Source organism: Citrus sinensis, chromosome 2 (genome assembly GCF_022201045.2).
Source record: "Citrus sinensis cultivar Valencia sweet orange chromosome 2, DVS_A1.0, whole genome shotgun sequence".
NCBI lineage: Eukaryota > Viridiplantae > Streptophyta > Magnoliopsida > Sapindales > Rutaceae > Citrus > Citrus sinensis.
The window spans coordinates 18,262,181-18,281,946 of NC_068557.1; the positions used below are offsets into that span (position 1 = coordinate 18,262,181).

The following is a 19,766-nucleotide window of genomic DNA, read 5'->3' on the forward strand; positions in this document are numbered from 1 at the left end:
TAAAATTATTTAACCACTACTTAATGGATAAATGCCGCATTAGTAATAACTCAAATTAAGATTTAAATATTAAATTTTTTTTTTCTAAAATATTAGTTGATATCTAAATGTCAAAATCCTCATCATTTGAAAAAAAAAATCTATTTCTTTCCAATTTAACATGCCCCTTTTTACAAAATTAGTACAAATCAAGAAACGTAAATTGAGGGCAATGCCCGAAACGCCGCCTTTAATTATTCATTAAATTATTAAATATTTAAATCTCAACCAAAACCCCAATAGATCCTAAAATTTGCAAAATTAGCCCCGCCACAATCGGTATCTTGGCCCGTCACTCCCGGCTTCCTTAAATCTTACTCAAAATTCATCCCAATCACGTTACGACTTGCGAGATCCAGAGAACCGCAGCAAGGTTCGCATTTAACGATAACTTTCAATCAACGCCACGCTGTTACTGTAAGTATCTTCTGATCGGATCTGTATTCATTCATTTTCAAACTGCGATAAACTTTCGCGGAACAATTTAATCGCATAGAAGCAAATAAACAGTTAGCTTTTCAATTCTCATTTTCGCGGAAATTTGAGTTTGATATTTCACTTCTTATGCAATTTTATTTTATTTATCCATTTTTTGTTTGTTTGGGTAGGTAGAGGAAACAAATTTTTATGTATTCACTCTTCGGAAAAATCGTACTAATTTTAGTAAATTATTGTGCTACCAAAATGAGATATTGCAGATTCAGTGTAGGCCACGTGGCGTGAGTTGGTACATTTAGTATCTGCTGTATGCATCTATGTTTGGAGGTCTAGCAACTGCTCCTGTTAATAGTCCACATTTGAGAAAATCTGGAAGCAGGGCAGTAGTTTCTGATTTTGGTATAAGATTAATTTTTTTTTTTCTAAAAAATTATTATATATTTAATTATTTGTGCATTGGTGGATAATCTGAGTGATGTAAATGTATGTTAGGTGATGAGGTGGGAAATGATGTTGAGGAAGATTTCTTGCAGACAGAGGCTAATGGTGTGAAGAACTCAAGTACAACGATGAGTACTGTTGATATCATGCCATCTCCAGTTTTATTGTGGAGATTCAAGGTTTTGTTGTTAGTTTAATGCAGGGATTTTGTTTCTGAATGTTGTTTAGCTTGTGCTATGAGTGGCTCAACTTAACAAGAATTTATATCTGAGTTTAGATTCATGTTTATGATGAATATGGAAGGTATTGTTCTACGAGTGTAATTGCTTTTCTTCAAAAAGTATAAAACCTAAAAGTGGTATTTTGATTAAGTACAAGCCAGTTTGTCACATGATTATGGTAAATGCTGTCTTCAGTTGATTTGAAGCCAGTGTTTTCTTCTTCAATCGTATTCTTTTCAGGTGAGATGTTTTATATATTTGCTCTTATCCTAACTTACAAATATGTCCAGGTACTGCTATTCTTCATCTGGGGTTTCATTTGCTGCAAGGTCAGACTTTTTTTTTTTTTTTTTAATCTTTCTACAGCCTACATGTTAGAGATTTTAGCTTTTCTGGTAAAAATGTACTATTTGATGAGAAAAAGACTACTACTGTGTTCTTATTGGTATTTTGTAAAATTCGCAGGTTGGATGGGATTCTGTCATGAGGATGAGTGCAGATCTGCGGGATCTTTTTCTGTACGAGGCATTTTTGTACTATAATCCTCTTCTTCTTGTGGTTAGTTACAGTTTTGTTGTAGATAATGAAATATTTTAATTTAATCCCCACTTCTTCTTTCTCTATAATAATCTTGCTATGTTTGGATTTGATGCGACAGACTATGATGGTGTGGCTTTGGGGAGTAAATTTATGGGTTTTTGCGCAGTCTAATGTCAATTATGTAAAGATTTTTGATCTCGATCAAGATCATCTTACACACAGAGAAGTATGGAAGGTATTGAAGTTGATCAACTTGTTGGCACATAATTTAGACTAAGCTTAATCTCACCTTAAAATTCTACACATTGAGTTTCTGCCATTACAAATATGCTATGTTTATTAAATTTTTCCATGACTTTTCTATTGCGTTAACAAAAAATGCTACGAGATTGCTACAGAAGTAGCCTTTTTGTGTTGTACTTCTATCCAAACTTATTATAGGCCTGCGTTTCAACCTTTTTATAAACCATTTTAGAATGTAGCGTTGTGTTTGAACTTTCCTTTATAGTTGAGGTCAATATCCAATCTTAAAGAGTACTTTGTGTCTTATATTCATCTGATGATTATTCTAACATCTTATGAAAAGAAATTCTTCGAATGGGATGTGGCAATGGATTCTTTCTTTCTATAGTTTGAATTTTGGCATGTGATCTTGTTTCCTAATATTATATATCTGTAGGAATTGCTGCTCTCTTTTCTCCATTCTAAAAACTTTTTATATCTAACCAATAATTAATATAGAAAATTGTGGCTCCGTAAATAACATTTGTTTTTCAGTAGACTCATCAGAAGTCTCTTTTATTTTTTAAAGAATACTAAGATGATTTATATCAAATTCCAGACCATTCTGGCATGGACTAATATAGAACTATATTGCAAAGTCATGTAATATCGAGCTCCTTATTGATAAACAAGCAACATTACAGTTGTTTTTCTGAACTCTTTTTTCATAAATTGCAAGTCCCCTGTCCCAGATGATTTCCCTTTATGGTACAATTTCATGTTCCATTTCTATGTCATAACTTCCTTTTATTTGTTATGACCTGAGTTAATCACTTAATTGTATTTTAAGGGGTTCATAATTTAATATTTCTTTCTTTTTATGCCTACCTATTGTTGATTCAATTACTTATACCATCCCAGAGGAACTCTTTTTATGATGTATATCAGTCCAGAGTAATTGGTCATACCCCTTTTGGCATTTGCAGTGTGCCACATGGATGACTATCATTGTCCCAACAAGCATGACAGCATATCTATATCTTTACTCACATGGAGAAGTATCATTGGCGGCTTCACAACCAGTGTAATAGATGCATCCTCTCTTACTAAATATTTGAGAATCTTTTATTTTTGTTGTGATTATCATTAATTCTTTGAATTTTTTTTATACATCTTGTGCTGTTTCCAGATGAAATTTGCTTCGGTCTGCAATTTTGGTGCTAATTTGTTTGCTGCCTTTAGTTAACTTGAGCTATTCTAAATTTTTGCAATATTAAGTGTTGATTTTCATATTTTTTGTCCACTTGAATGATATGTTGAAGCTGCATTAAGTTTTACCTGCTCGATTCTGCAGGTGCTTTTATATATAGCTGTTGCGATGATTTTGATATTCCCTTTTGATATTTTTTATCTGTCATCCCGATACTACTTGTTAAGGACACTTTGGCGGATAGTTCTTCCACTACAGGCAAGTATATTGCTTCATTTATTCCTTATTGTAGGTAGTATATGCAAATGTTATTCATTCTGATGATTTTATATTCTAACTGTGTTAGTTGTGGAAATCAAACAATGAGTACAATTATTGTTGTGCTGGCCTTATTTTTGTTAGAATTCAACCTTTTTTTTTATTGGGGGAAAATCCTCTTTGATAGGGAAAAGAAATCGTGTTTTCTGATATTAATAGAATGGCTAAAACTACTACCTTCGTGTAAGTTTCTTTCTCAAAGTAAGTGAACAACGCCTTTCAAGAAAGAAATAGAAGGTGTACAATGTGCATGACTGACTGCATGTATAAATGTTTGCATTATGATTAGAGTGTTGCCAATCAACCAGCTGAAGATGGCTGGAAGTACTTGATCCCATAGCTTCCCTAGTGGTTTTTTGTGAAATGTTGTTGAGCGACTATATTACTAACAATAGTCTGACTAGGCCAGGGCATTTCTTAACATGACCGAGCATAATCTCCAGTGGGCCTCTGCATTTTTCGTAGTACTTGGAGAAAAATCCATTTTCTGGTCTCAATTAATGGTTTGAATTTTAAGTAATTTTAAGTAGTTAATGTGCCGTGTTATTCTTAAATTTCTTTAATGTGATGTATACAGGCAATATCTTTTTCTGACTTCTTCTTGGCTGATATTTTGACCTCCATGGCAAAGGTATGTTCATAAGTCTTTTGGTGTGAATTAGACATTCTCTGTAATAGGTTATTTTTCTTTTGTATTTGGCTGCATGTATCATATTTCATCTATGCTGTATTGTAGATATATGGTGCTGTAATGCTTTTCGTTGCCATGTTGATGATTTTAAATGCAAGGTTTAAAATTGCAAAAATTTCAATGTTTTTATTGATGGTTGAATATGTTGAGTTACTTTGGTTTGGCACATGTATGAAAATACTGCCAAAAGACTGTTTCCTTCTATGCTGGGATTAGGTTTTTTATGCATACAGTTAAGCTTGTTTCTTGGGCGGATACAAATTATTTCTGATGAGTTAATCTGTTAATTACCTCCCATGGTTGGGAGTATATGTTTGTGTGTGTGTGTGTGTGTATCTTTTCCACACATTTAATTGAGAACAACCAATAATATAGTGAGCAAACTATAGGATGGTTGCTATTAGACAATTCTAATTTTAGCTTTACTTTGCAAGTGAAAGATTAGAAATAGTCTGTCGAACTTATTTTACCATATTGGGTTTCGGGCTAATCTTCTACAGATTTTTGCTCAGAAGAGGGATGGTTTTCTAAGATTTTTGTATTGACTATTCCCCTTTCTCTAATTTTCCCATTTTGCTTTTCTTTGAGGATGACACCTGGTCCATTTTTGTTTGTGCTTTATTTCGTCAATCAAATATACATTTCTAAGTCTCGTTTCAAAAAATAACTATCTCATTTTACTTTATGTTTATGAATTACTTAATTGTGTTTTGTTAGTATACCTTTTTGGTAATTTGTAATTGTCAATCTTGTGCAGGTGTTTTCAGATTTGGAGCGTTCAGTCTGTCGTATGGTTCATCGACAGGTCAATATTTTATTCATACGCTGGACTTGTGATATTAGTTGAGCAACTGCATTATCTTGAACATTAGCTATTCCTAAGTTCCACTTTAAGGTCACAGTCGGATTAGGGTTCATCATGAGTTTCTGTTGTTACTCTTTGTATAAAACATTTATGTTCTTAGTTATGCCAAATCAACTTACAAAAGTAAATGCTTTGTGAATGACCAAAGTGATTCACTTGTTGAAGGCTTTGATTTCAGTTAAGCAACTGTTATAAGATAATTGAAGGTCTTAGAGTTGAAAAGCGGTCGGTTTCTAGAGCAATTTATATTGTTTGCAAGTGTCATTGTAATTCTTTCTTTCTGACATTTCTTCATATATCAACAAATAATTATGCTTTTCTTTTTGTGTTAAGAGATTCTGGCTTAAAACATGCAGGTTGCCACTATTGCATGGTTTGAAGCTGATTCTGTTTGTGGAAGTCACTCCGTTGCAATCCCTTTAGTCCTAGTTTTGCCTTACCTTTTCCGTCTGTTTCAATGTCTTCGACAATACAAGGATACAAGAGAGAAAACAGCCCTTTTTAATGGTAAAGATCTCTTGGAACTTAAAAAGAATTTGGATGTATATGCATTCAACCTTTAGCCATTTAAGTTTCCATTTTTTCTGTTACTTGCATATCTTTGGCCAATTTTTTTTTTTTTTTTGGGGGGGGTTGTGAAGGAAAAGAGAATCTCATACATGAATCCAGTTCTTTCTGAAAGTCATTAAATTGCAAAATTGGATATAGATAATTCTCTTGGTAACATATTTTAAAACATTTGGATATGGTTAATATTTTCTTTTATGTACCTTTCATGTCTGTATTATATATATGCATGGATGTGGCATTTATGTTAGCTGTGATGTATTTTTTCGGTTTTATATCACATACTAATGTAACTTTACTGGCTAATGGTTTCAGCACTAAAATATTCGACTGCAGTACCAGTGATTTTTCTTTCGGCCCTGAAATATCATGTCCTCCCTGGTAGTTGGACAAATTTCTATCGGCCCCTCTGGCTTCTATCTAGTGTTTTGAACTCTTTGTACTCGTTCTATTGGGATATAACCCGAGATTGGGACTTGAGGTATGCCAAATGCCTCTTCTTTACCTGCACATATGTTAAATATTATTTTGTTTTGTATTTTGCACTTCGATGTATGTGGAAATTTTCAAGTCATAATTAGTCCACAGAAGACTCAGGCATTTCGACTTGTATAAATCTTCAATATCTTTTAGTGATGTGCCTTTACTCCTTCTACAGTTGCTTCACTCGAATTTTCAAGTTCAATAGGCCACATCTATGCTCATACCTTTTTCACGGACGCAGATGGGTAAGTACATACATTTTCTGTCCTTGGTAAAGAAGAATATATCTGTGTTAGTGCATTATTTGAAGTAATATTTCTGGTACCTGTTCTTTACTTTCCTATGGGACATCTAATGAAACTCTTCACTGGCATGCATAATACCTGAATTAACAGCACTGCAATCATAGAACCAGCGTGAACTTTTGAGATTCGGAAAATTCTGAATTAAAAATGCCAGTATACCGGACAAAACCACTGATTGAATCAGCATCTTCTAATTTGGTTTTATTACTACTTCACTCTGTAAAATTTTGCTCTTATTATACAATAATTATTCAAGTATGTATTTTGCAGGTATATGTTTGGGTGATAGGAAGCAATTTGATCTTGCGATGTACCTGGACTTACAAGTTGTCTGCCCATCTTCGGCATAATTACCTTACTGTGTTTGCAATCACTGTTTTGGAAATGCTCCGTCGATTCCAATGGGCATTTTTCCGTGTTGAAAATGAGTGGAATAAAATGAACTCCAAGTCTAATATTCAGCTCTCTGAGAAAGACAACACAAACGAGGAAGCTAAATCACTTATTTCCAACGACCACAATGTATAGACACCACGAATTGGTCTTTTTGGTAGCAGTACGAGCCAAGGTTTAAAGTCAACTAAAATTCTTCATGAGAGATTTTGATCCATAGCTTTAAATGATGATAGCGAAATTCTTTTGTTCATATAAGACTGTTGATTAAAATCGTCTAAATGGATACATCTGTTCAGTACGGTTTACTGTCAGTCATAGATGCTAGAAATCTTTTTCCCCTACACCTACATACTAGTAATTCAGATTTCAGTCCTCAAATCTGTTTTCTGGTTCAGGACAAACGGGACAGAATTTTTAGTGTTTGAACCAAGCATTTCCTGAATTGTTGCTTTTCAAACGATACCCACTTTGAACTGAGACCCAGTCAATCCAACGGCTCAGAATCCCTCGATGCCATACACACCCTCCATCCAACCCTCCAAAATCTGTGAGTGCTAGAACACATCTCGCCATGCGCACGTGTCAAAAAAAGGAAAAGGAAAAGAAAAAAAAAAAAAACAACTCATGATTCATCCCTTCTGTTACAAAGCCAGAAATGCCCACAAGCAAACATACAACGGGTACACCCACTTTAGAACCACTCAAAACGTCTATGACGGTGTGTCTGATGGCCTAAATGCTAGCCGCTACAGGGTACAGTACCTACCAAGGCCGGCTGCCGGAACCGAGCCAAAACGAGACAACCACACCAAGAGTGCTAACCATAATCGCTTCTGTGATGGAGAAACTAGTGGCTAGAAATGACCGGCTAGCGGATAGCTTAAGCCGCCAGTTGACTAAAGGGAATGGAGTGTTCAGTGGGTCGACTCCTATTGGTACAAGCTTGAACACATTCCATGGCGTGAGAGCACCTAATATAAGCATAGCAAAGTACTTGGAAAGGATATACAAATACACAAATTGCAGCCCGTCGTGCTTTGTGGTTGGTTATGTGTACATCGACAGACTGTTGCATAGGCACCCTGACTCTCTCGTGGTGTCGTTGAATGTGCACAGATTGCTTGTCACAAGTGTCATGGTTGCTTCCAAGACGATGGATGATGTGTGAGTCATGCTTTCCTTTCTCTTCACATCTGTTTGTTCTTAAGGCTTTCTTCAAGTATCTATTTAACTATACAGGTTTGAATGGTTTAGTTTGGTTCTTCGTATGCCGTAATTGGTTCAATTGAGTTCGAATTTAAGCCATTTGGAACTTTGAAAAACTAAATTTAGAATTTGTATCACATTTTTTAAATATCAGCTTGATGTTTCAGCCCTGAAGAGACGTTGTTTTATGTGGGAGATAGGGAGCTCTGTTGATTACTTGATTTTGTATGTTAACTGACTCTTGTCTTGAATTGGGGACATGTTATGCAGACACTACAATAATGCATTTTATGCTCGGGTTGGGGGAGTGAGCAATGCTGAATTGAACAGGCTCGAATTGGAACTGCTTTTCCTTCTAGATTTTGGAGTTATGGTGAGCTCTAGGGTTTTCGAGAGCTACTGCTTGCACCTGGAAAAGGAGATGCTGGTGAATGGCACAACCTCGAAGATTGAAAAGGCTTTCATCTCCAATCCTGTAGATGATGTTACTGAAATATCAGCTGAAAATACAGCGAGTTGCTCCCCGCTCTTGAGCATTGGACTATCTTGAATTTTGTGGTCTTTTATTTTTGCTTCACTTGAATGTAAAATTTGCCATTAATTCATGTTCTTCATTAAGAGTTGTCACATAATCATCCAACTTCCTTAGAAATGTGAAACCGGTCACACTACATTATTAGTTGATGTTCAATAACTACTGTTTGGGAAGGAAATATGAGGCCAATGATGAAGCGCCACGTGTCGATATTTAAAAAATTAGCTTATCTCGGATACTTTGGGTACCCTGGCTACCCTAGGTACTCCGAGGGTGCCTCGGGTACACCATTTAAGGATACAAAAAGCTTTCGTAAAAATGTGAAGGGATATGTGGGCCCCAAATATAAAAAAGATCGGTTGAATACGTGTCAAAAAATAAAAAATCGGTGAGGAAATCTCATGCTACAAAAGAGGAGACAGTCGCTTGTCACGCCAGTAAATCCGCAAAAAGTTTGATATTATGACAGTTGGGACCACTAGCTTTTCTTGCTACGCCTAGCATTTGAATACGCCATAAACTTGCCCTCCACGTATATTTTTGAAACGCCTAAACCGCCATACGCATGAAAATAAGAATATTCCTGACATGACAGCAGGGAACGCCACTAAAATAAAGTTAGGTGGCACGGTGACCCGGGGTACACCATATAAATACTCAGGTTTACTTTTTATCAAGTAAGTTAACACACACACTACGAAAAACTAGGGTTTCTTCAACCTCAAAACCTCCATTATCGAGAGCTTGCAAGCTCTCAAACCTGAGATAACCCAACTCTGGCTTGAGCGTCGGAGTGTGGTCGCCGACCACCCCCAGCTCCACCTCTAACCTCTTTTTTTGGTTGTTTCGCAGGTTTAAGGCGAGTTTCACCAGCCCTCCGCACCTGAAGTCAGATCCCCTTCATATCCACCGCCATCTCAATCCTCCTCCACTCCACAAAAAGCCTAAACAGCCTGCACGCGCCGAACAAGCGAGGCACCCCGCTCCCCAACAAAATATAAATTTATTGTTCTTAGTTTGGTTTTGTGGTTTTTTATTCATTGACCCAAAATCAGCCACAAACAACTACTCTAGCATCTCACATACAACATTTAGTCATTGGAAGACAACAACAACAAGATTTGTGGTGATATTATTCTGCACTTTTGGAATAAGGCGACCGGCGATAAATCTTGGGCGCCGAGTGTGAGAATTTGTTTCTTCATTTTATGATGCTTCCTATATGATAAAAGTGTGTGATTAGGAACTTGTATTTGTTTAATTCATAACATCTCGAGAGCATTACACAAGGAAGAAAAACCAAGAAAAGTTAAAAATTGACGACATTGATTAAAATTTCTTGTACTAATTAATCCTAGGCATTTTTCTTTGTGGTAACATGTTATTTTTAGTGGTAACTAGTTGAACTTTGTAGGAGCCAACATTATGCGGTCTTTATTTTACATCATCAAATGATTATAAATTAATTGCTATCCCCGCTTCCATTGTTTTCTTATCAAAAACATTTTCTTATCTTACTCGTTAGCTGCATAAAAATTAACAAATTAATACATTATCATTTTTAAGTCATCAATTAAGTAAGAATATTACATTATTTAGCCAAATAACAAAAATAAAGAAATATCTAAATTTCAGTTACAAAAACATATATTAAATTAAAGCCAAATAAACAAAAGAATATATATTTGCACTTAGAAACAATTGATTTAAACTATTTTGTGATTTTCAAAAGTTTTTTTAAAATGAAATAAAATAAAATAAAATAGAAGGAAGTAAGAAGCCAATATTTTTATTTTCAAGTGACAAAATAAAAATTCTGATTACTGTGACAGTGTGACTTGTCTTGTATTGCCTAATAATTGCAATTAGCCAACAAATTGTCCATTCTCTTATATATATATATATATATATTCTTTTTGAATGCAATTTGCAAATGAACCTTTACACCATCCCCACAATATTCATCTAATTAAAAAAAGATTTTTGTTTGTTTAGTATATGGGGCAAATATGTGTAAAAAATAATAAGAAAAATTTTATTAATTGGGGTAAACTTCAATTCATCCCCCACCCAATAAAAATCTTCAATTCACCCTCCAAAAGAATGAAAACCTCAATTTACTTTAATTTTTTTTAGAAGATGAGCGTAAATAGCGGGTACGTTGATAAATTTTCTATTTATTTCCTTTGCAGTAAATAAGGGTAAGTTGATGTTTTCACATTTTTTAGGGGTAAATTGAAGATTTACGGAGTGTAAATTAAGTTCACTCTTCAAATAAATTCAGATAGTTTTGTAATATAAGATTCCGATAAAATATAAAGGTTCAGAGTTTTTTTTTTTTTGTTAGGATGCAGTTAGGCTCACCCTAAAAGAAAATGGACTTAAAATTCAAATATTAGAAATAGTACTAACATAGAAATAATGATCGCTTTATCATTTTTAGTATTTCAATAGATTGTCCTCTGGTAGATTCATTCAACGATATGCATACAAAAAACAAGCCAATTCACACACCGAGAACACATGACCTAACGTTACGTACTTATAATGAATTAATTTATTCTTTTATTAAAACATAGTTTCAATTTCACTACAATTGATCATTATTGCAAAAGCACTCATAAAAGACAAAAGAAATAACTGATTATCAAAATCATTTGCATCCCCCCGGGGACAGTAGTATTTATAGTCTCCGAGAGCGTTCTTTAACTTCTCGATCAAACACTCTTCCCTTGTAAGCCTTGAGCAATCAACAATTTCAGGTGATGCTGCGGGTTTATTAGAAAATGAAGCATCTGGGTGATATCCTTAGCTAAAACGACTGGCTGTAATAAGTGTGCTTTTAGTGTTTGTCACTACAAGTAAAGCCAAAATGATGAAACTAAGATTCTTCGACATTTTCTATTTATTAAGTGAATTGTAAGCAACTTAATTAGAATTAAAGGAGATGTGTAAAAATCAGAAAGTCATGAGCCTCTATTTATATGAATAAATATTGAGAAACTTGCCACAGTGATTTTAATGGAATTGAAAGATTCCATAAATAAGGAAAATAAACATGCTGCGTTTGTTTGCATTAACTGTTTATTTTAATATCGTGTTGTATGATGAAAGCAATTTTAGTATAATTTAATTAATATTATCATTTTTAGTGTTATTATTTTGTTTAGTTTTTTATTAGATTTTACTCTTTATATCAATCGTCAAGCTATTTTTTAAGATAAAGACCCTTCACAAGTCTACATTGCCCTTCATTTGGTTTTATCAGGTGGTTCGTGCATAAGACTTTCTCATTAAATTGCAAGGAAATTATTGTAGAAAACAAAAATCAATTACGTACACTTGATTAAGTTGGCTTGTATGAATGAGAAGATTGAGATAATGATAGATCAGCCCTCATGATCCATTAGTAAGATTCATTCAACAACTCTGAATAAATCATCAATGTTCCTTGCCGTTTATAGGATTTGATTTTATCATTCCATTAGATTGATTAATTTTTTTTTTCTATCCTATATCGAATGGCTGATAGAGCCAACCAAAAGAAAAAGGGAAAAAGGCTTGCACATATTGGGCAATCGAAAGTCTATACATTTATCCAAAAAAAAAATTGAAAACTTGTAGTGAATGGTGGTTGTGATAGTTGAACATCTCAACTAACAAAGTATCGCAACATACGTCTTCATCTGCTTCTTAACTCTATATACTCATGTGTTTTCCATTAGCTAAATGTTTTGGTTCAAATTAACCTTAAAATTTTTTCTTTAGTTTATATGATCAAAATCAAGAAGTTTGTCACTATAAGTAATTGTATCATCAAATGTTCATCACGAGGCTATACACTTTTCTACTGAGGCTAACGACCTTTCTGCTATGATTGTCATGGCTACAAGCCATGAAGAGCTACCTTCTTTGCAGTGTCATCATTTGAAGCTAAGTACAATGCCATGTCGGCATTTAAGTGAGTTATATAATTAAATTCAATGTCTTGCATGCTTTATAAATTATCATCAGGTTTTTTAATTTGCAATGTTTAATAGCCAATGCAGTTGTAAGCATCTATGGCTTTATGGTTATGTTTATTCCTTTCAGATAGTTTAATTTGGGGATTAGTTAATCCTTTGTATGTGGTAAGAGCTCTTACCTAGCATACATGGGTGGCTTTAAACATAGGTGAACCAGGCTGTTGCCTAGGGCTTTAAACATATGTTAGAATCGCTCAATTGTGGTTGTCTAGGCTCTATATGTTAAGAAGATTTGTTTCTTTCAGTATTTTCTTGATATGGTCAAATTAATAGATATTTTACGCTTCTAAAAAAAATAGATATTTTACGTTATACTTACAAGAGGAAAACTTATTTTTAGGTCTCTTTTTAATTAATAATTATTATGTTATTAAGAATTTTGACACAAATTCTATATTCGTTAGCATTATTGCTAATAAGATGTGGTTAATAATATTTTTCGTTTTTAGTTATTCCAAGAAAAACCATTAAAGTTTTTTTCAATATACACTTTTTTGTTGAGGCTAATGGCCTTTGGAGAACACCTTTTCTGCTACGATTGTCATGGTTACAAGCCATAAGGAGCTACCTTCCTTGCAGTGTCATCATTTGAAGCTAAGCATAGTGCCATGTCAGCATTTAAGTGAGTTATATAATTAAATTCAATATCATGCTTGCTTTATAAATTATCATTAGACTTTTTGATTATCTATAGGGATTAATGTTATAAGATTTGCTACAACAATCTTAACAGTGCAATTTCAGTCCAAATTAAAATAAAATAATTGATGAAATTAATAAATTAATTAAATTAAAAATGCAATAAACAAAATGCAATGAGAAAAATCTCAAGTTAAACATAAGGATGTAATCAATGGGAGAGGAATAGTTGAGTGTTTAAATTCACTTAATGGTATTGACTGTTTTTTTCAATTACAGTATTGTTGCCACAACATTTACTACAACACTAGGCAGAATGCCTCAAGCATCCTCAATTGTCGCATGTTGGATATCTTATATCTATATACAACTTAATAGTGACTAGTTGTTATGCTAACATTAGATATAACATTATACATTCTAAGTTCCAATTGCCTTACAAGGTGAATTCCTATGTCTAGCTCTTGACCAATTTTAGATTAAGAATGACTATTCAAATTGAGATTAACTCAACTTGGGAAACTCAATGTAAAACCGTGTATTGTCTTGATCTGTTCCACTAAGTCAGACTTGTTTTAGGCACCTTCTTAGTGAGTATCCATTAAATGGGTGGTGAACTGAAATGGAGATTTGTAATAAGTAAAATCAAGTCAAAATACTACAGCAGATTCTGAGCAACACACATATATAAGTCAAATAACCATTAAGCTTCTTTAACACATAATTGCATCAAGTTTAGTTCATGATATGAGATAAAACATGAGCAATACTCTTTTTTTTTTTCCATAAAATACATTCCCATAAAGAGATAAACATAAGAAAATAAAGATGAGAAATTAAGTTCCGCTAAATCTGTGTAATCTCATTCTTCTTCTTCTTTTAAAATCCCTTCCTACAGCCCTAAAATCTCTTTTATTCTTTGTTTTCTTTTGTTTTCTTTGTTATTTTTCTTGAGTAACGATTCTCTCCTCTTTTTTCTTCATGTGTGCTCTTTTTATATCTTAAAATTAGGGCAACCAAAAGTATGTGGCTATGTGTCTCACTTTTTTGGAAACCTCGGATCGCAATCTTTTTGTGCCATCTGTTGCTGCCTTGTCAGTTAACACGCTCCTAATCTTGTCTGCAGTTGTTCTCGAATAGCAACATCTACAACATCTTCTTTGATTCAAACTTGTTTTAATTCATCTGCAACCATGTTCTTTGTTGTCTCTGCAAGTCTACTGCTACAGTATTCCATCCCTAAAACTTGAACTTTTTTTTATTGCCTACAATCACGCACATAATCAAAGCACAAAATGATCTAAAATTAATTTATTAAAATTAAATTTAAATATATGCTCATGCATAATATAACTTTAAAATGCAATAAAAACACATCATTTACTCTCTAAGTAATATTGGTTTAAATCTAAAAATGTCATGATAACTCTAATTTCATAGAATTATCACACCCCCAAACTTAAAACATAACTTGTCCTCAAGTAATAACAAGAATACTAACACTTCATTCACATAATACTAACATTTCACTCACACAATAATGCAACAAACAACTTAGCTCTGTCGACTTGCTTGCTAGGATTTATCAACCCTCAGATCTCATTCTTAAAACATGCAAAATTACCATCAACAGTTCCAATTCTAGACTTAAGTCTTATTCTGTCCAAAGTGTATGTGTGACACTTTGATCAAGTTCCAGAGTTGCTACAATATCACACAAGCGTCAAATAGAACTCAAAGATAAAATAACAGACATTTCCTTTTATGAGGGAAAAAGAGTAAAAAATGGCTTCAAATTGTGCTACAACAATTATCATTTTCTTCTCATGTTTTTTTTTATACGATCATATACCTTTTAGTGTAACATTAATTTTTCATGTAAATACCTATCACTTATAATGATGACACCTAATTAGTTGACCAATGTATAGATCAAAGTTGTTACAGCACAAACATCTAAGATGCTATAACTTAGTCTTTTCTTTAGACACCTTTGACTCAAGGCTAAACATGAGGCTTATGAACAGACCTGGTTACTCAGTATCCTAAACAGAGGACCTCTCTCTCTTTTTGAGTTGCTACAGTAATGCTCAAAACTCCTACTGTCTTTTTACTTAAGTCTGCGTATGGGGTACATAATAAGTCCTGAATACTCAACAACTAAGTCATTGAAGCATAATTTTATTCATATCTAGCATAGTTTGTAATAATTGTGAAAAGTTTTTCAAGTTTCCCCCAAACTTGAGATATTTTTAACCTTAGACTATTGATATTTTCTATATTGCTCTACTTGGTTTTGCTACAACATATTCACAAAACTCAACTAAAGCCTAAGTGTTAAGATATAATTTAAACCTTCATTTATAAACTGTCCCCACTTGGCAGTCATTCACCTAACTTTTTATCGTTCAATTATTCCTCATTGGGTTTTCTAATCCAAATATAAATATTGGATAAACAGAGCTACACACGCAACACAAACACATACATTCATAGACACATTACACTATAACACAAACCCCTTAAACTTGAGAGGTGTTGTGTCCTCACATGCACTCAAAATAAATTAAAGACAAACATGCGTATACTTAAAATAAAGAAATGGAAAAGAAACAAGATAAAATAAATAAAGGAAAAGAAAAGTTTTAGAAATTGCAAAGTAAAACTGGGTTAGCAGAGGATACTCTTATGTTGTTGGAAGCAATGCTGCAGCATATGCTGTAAAGAGTCACTTCTTCTTTGATCCACTTTTCAAACGCTCTTTTGGTGAACCCAATGGTCCCACAACTGGTTGTTTCTTCTTCTGACTTTTGGTTGGACTGGTTAGAGGGGCTCTAGAAGCTTCTATAACTTTAGGCAGAGTTGGCTTTGTTTTCTTGTGAGTGCTTCTAGTACTGCAATACCTCCAGAAGGTTGTGCTCTTTTTCTTTTGCTAAATGCCCTTAGAGTTGGGACATGAGACTCTTTGGGGGTTTTCTTTGTGGTAACTAGTGAAGGTGTTGTTGCTTCTGATTGCTCAGCAGTGATGCTCGCAATGAGTTCCCTTAAACTTCTCATTGCTTCTTTTGTCCTTGTAGCTTTGCTAATGGCTTTCTTTAAGACTGATCAACATCTTTCTCTTCCTCTGTCTCAGACTCCTCATTGCTCAAAATTTTTTCTTTTCCCTTGCTTTTGGAAGTCTCAATTAGAGGTTCCTCTTCATTTTCCTCTTTTTCTTCCTCCTCTTCTCTTTCTACTTTTTTCTTTGCTTCATCATCTTTAGCTGACTCTCCTTCAGTCTCTACTTCTTCACTTTCTTCTGCTGGAGTAGTCTTTTCAGCTTTTTGAAAATTAAAATGCTGCAGCAGAGACTTAGGGAAATCTATATGTTAATTGTTCAAATACATGGCAAATTGATGTTTCTGGGCTTGAAGATGTAGTAAGTAAGTCTAAAACCTTTGATTCTTCTCCTTTTGTGCTTGGACACATGCTTTCAAGCTTTCACTGAGTTCTTGCAGCATCTTTTCAATCCCTATAGCTTGCATAATTTAGCTGGAGGAGGATGTTTTAGGGCTGCTGCAGCAGTAGATTCCCCGACAATCCTTTTGAATGTCCTAGTTGTAATTGTTGAGTGTTAGAAAATGCATATTTATAAAGGAGAAAACCGTCATTTTACATTTCAAGTCTTACTAACAACCCTTACTTTTATGTATTTAACCTTCTTGTAATTTAATTACATGTGTTTTATTTTAATTAAGTATTTTATGTATTTTAGAGGCATCATAGTCATTTCACAATAAACGAAAAATCAGATGGCAAAACGAACATCACTTTTGAACTCAGGACGATCGAAAACCTTAGGAGGAGCATAAAAGGAAAAATGGCACTGTTCACATGTACGGTACTAGTCACGTGTACGGTACTATATACGTTACTGTTCACATAGACGGACCGATGACGTGGCATTGACTGATGAGGTGTCACGATCCTGTTGGACTAAAATTCTTATATACTGTTGATGGTGACATGGCAACATATCAGTGGACGAAAAATCTCGCATACGGTGCACGCATTACACATGATTATTTTCAACCAAACCGCGTTACTATTCATCCGGGTCAAACCGCGTTACTGTTCAAAGTCGGGTCAAACCATGTTACTGTTCATCCGCGTGGTCAAACCGTGGACTGTTGACTGATGACGTGGCGCAATCCTGAGCGTCCAAACTGTTTTTAATCCGATGACCATGATTTACTCCATGTATCTATAAAAAGGGGGCCTCTCCCCCCTAATTTGATATCTCTAAATCCATTTTTGGGATCCATTTTCTATAATTCCCTCTCCATCTTGTATTTTCTTCGTATTTTAATAAATTCTCATTTTGCCCCTAGTTCAATTATGAGTGGCTAATTTTTTTTTCAAGCTTGGGTTGAAGGTGAAGTCTCAACATGTGTCATGGGCTTTATTTGGTAAATTTATTTTCTCTTCCCCTCTAGTTTTTGTGGATGTTTTGACTTCTCGTCGACAAATAATACTAATCTTGTCTAGTACCGCCTTGGTTTCACCGGCCCTCTAGTACAAGGTTATTATTATTTGGCACGATAAGCCCTTAGCACCATATTGATTAGAGCGTGGTTCATGAGGTGTGGATTCCCCCCTCATGATTTAATTGGCATTAATACGGATTATTTAGCCCATGATACATGTTGATACGGATCCAGATACCAAAGTACGTCAATTTAATAGATTTTCTCTTCAATTTATTCTCTCCATTGCAATTCCAATTTTAGAATTTATTCTCGCCATTTTAATTTAAGTATTAGCATATTCCAAATCATTTCCACCATAAATCCAACTACCCATTTACAAAATTAATTCTATATATAATTAAAATCCACCTCCTCGTGGGATCGACATTCGTCACCATTAGTCTATACTACAATAGATTCGTGCGCTTGCGAGTACATTAAAATTTGCACAACAAGTTTTTGGCGCCGTTGCCGGGGAGATAAGTAATTTTAATTCGTAAAATTAATTTTTGTGAATAATTTCTTTTATTTTTTTCTTGTATTTTTTTATTAAAAAAAAAGTGAATCCGCATTTAGAGGTTAGTAATTTCTTTTCTTTTTCTCTTCTTTAAATTTCTGTAATTTAATTTTCAAGTTATTTTTTTTCTTTGTAATTTTTGTTTATCTTACTAATTCTTTTTAGTTAATTTATTTCATGTATTTGCTTTTGTGTATTTTTATAGAAAGGTTGTAATAGCACAATAAGGTTAGTATCGTAATTTCTCCCTCTTCTTTATTTTTATTTATTTTGTTCCCATCTTTATTTTTTTTTTATTTGTTTTGCATGCATGGTCGAAGGTCATTATTACCCAATCTTGAACCTATAGACCTTGAACTTGAGAAAACACTTCGCACACACAAACAAATTATAAATAAAATGGATTTGCAACCACAGGAGAGGCCATTTAAGGACTACTTCAGTCCTTTAGCTAATTTGAGCACATCATGCATAAGATACCCTAATGTAGCTGCTAGGAGCTTTGAACTAAAACCTAGTGTGCTAAATTGTCTCCCCACATTTTATGGCCTAGAAAATGAGGATCCATATAATCATCTGAATGATTTTCATGCCATCTGTCAAACTTTTAAATACGAGAATTTTTCAGATGATGATGTTAAACTCAGATTATTCCCATTTTCTTTAAAGGATAGAGCTCGTTCATGGCTTAATACATTGCCTGCCAATAGCATTGCATCATGGGAACAAATGGTAGCTAAATTTTTGAATAAATATTTCCCAGTGCATAAAACCAATGCTATTCGCAGGGAAATTTCAGAGTTTACACAGAGAGAGGACGAGCAATTTTTTGAAACATGGGAGCGATTCAATGGGTTACTCTTGAAGTGTCCACATCATGGGTATGAGAAATGGCACCAATGCCAATACTTTTTGGAGGGATTATTGCCGAATGTGCAAGAATGGCTAATGGCAACGAGTGGAGGAGAGCTAATGTCAAAAAGTGCATCAGAGATTTGGGAATTCTTCCAGTGACAAGCAGATAATTCCCAACAACGGAGTCGATCACTCAGGACTACTAGAAGAATTAAAGAAGTGAATGAGGTTCAAATTGGCGAGTCAACTTCGGGAATCAAAGAAGTCAAGGAGATGGTTGAAGGTCTTGCTCGACAAATAGCATCGTTATCGACTGCAAAATCAACAGAACCACATGACCATGACTCATATCCAGACCAAGCCAATGCCATAGGTATAATGAGAAAGCCATCAAACTACAACCCATACTCCAACACATATAACCATGGATGGAGAGACCACCCCAATTTTTCATGGTCTTAAGGATTCCAACAGAATGGACCAACAGCTCCAGCTCCACCAATGCAACCAATTCCACAAAACCCTCAAGCCTCTCAGCCCCCATTTAGACCATACAATCAGAACCAGAACTACTCTCAACCCAGACCATGGGAGGATGCATTCCAGAATTTCAAGAATGTTACTCAGTCCACAATTGAGCAATAAAACCGCACCATTGATGGACTACGAAATGAGTTGAGAGCAGGCTTCAATTCACAAGCCCAATCAGTTTCAAGCCTCGAGAAGATGGTGGGACATCTTGCTT

At 34.3% G+C, this 19,766-nt stretch overlaps 2 protein-coding genes and 1 non-coding gene across 4 annotated transcripts; 2 read left to right on the top strand and 1 right to left on the bottom strand.

Moving 5' to 3' along the window:
* Window positions 1-268: 268 nt before the first annotated feature.
* On the top strand, window positions 269-7,034 carry LOC102620042 (uncharacterized). Of its 2 annotated transcripts, XM_006469657.4 has the most exons (14): window positions 270-456; window positions 738-876; window positions 970-1,097; window positions 1,430-1,468; window positions 1,605-1,697; window positions 1,798-1,914; window positions 2,888-2,983; window positions 3,256-3,369; window positions 4,007-4,060; window positions 4,878-4,925; window positions 5,342-5,492; window positions 5,868-6,033; window positions 6,211-6,280; window positions 6,611-7,034. In XM_006469657.4, exons 2-14 carry the CDS (start codon window positions 795-797, stop codon window positions 6,866-6,868), a joined length of 1,416 nt encoding a protein of 471 aa, XP_006469720.1. In that variant the 5' UTR covers window positions 270-456; window positions 738-794; the 3' UTR covers window positions 6,869-7,034. The 2 variants fall into 2 exon arrangements, with proteins under 2 accessions (XP_006469721.1, XP_006469720.1); XM_006469658.4 differs by lacking the exon at window positions 738-876 and having other exon boundaries at window positions 269-456.
* A 140-nt stretch (window positions 7,035-7,174) lies between these two features.
* LOC102619769 (cyclin-U1-1) lies at window positions 7,175-8,560 on the top strand. The gene is made up of 2 exons (XM_006469656.4): window positions 7,175-7,900; window positions 8,213-8,560. The coding sequence occupies exons 1-2, from the start codon at window positions 7,473-7,475 to the stop codon at window positions 8,490-8,492; spliced, it is 708 nt and encodes a 235-aa protein (XP_006469719.1). The 5' UTR covers window positions 7,175-7,472; the 3' UTR covers window positions 8,493-8,560.
* A 10,386-nt stretch (window positions 8,561-18,946) lies between these two features.
* LOC127900510 (small nucleolar RNA R71) lies at window positions 18,947-19,050 on the bottom strand. The gene has a single exon (XR_008052694.1). It is a non-coding gene; the product is annotated as a small nucleolar RNA R71 (small nucleolar RNA).
* Window positions 19,051-19,766: the final 716 nt, after the last annotated feature.

Bases quoted from the DNA above. Each gene is read 5' to 3' on its own strand.
- LOC102620042 (XM_006469657.4), top strand. From the start codon at position 795: ATGTTTGGAGGTCTAGCAACTGCTCCTGTTAATAGTCCACATTTGAGA. The intron at 877-969 runs GTATAAGATTAA...AATGTATGTTAG, and splicing joins GGCAGTAGTTTCTGATTTTG to GTGATGAGGTGGGAAATGAT. The intron at 5,493-5,867 runs GTAAAGATCTCT...TAATGGTTTCAG, and splicing joins GAAAACAGCCCTTTTTAATG to CACTAAAATATTCGACTGCA.
- LOC102619769 (XM_006469656.4), top strand. From the start codon at position 7,473: ATGCTAGCCGCTACAGGGTACAGTACCTACCAAGGCCGGCTGCCGGAA. The intron at 7,901-8,212 runs GTGAGTCATGCT...CATGTTATGCAG, and splicing joins TCCAAGACGATGGATGATGT to ACACTACAATAATGCATTTT.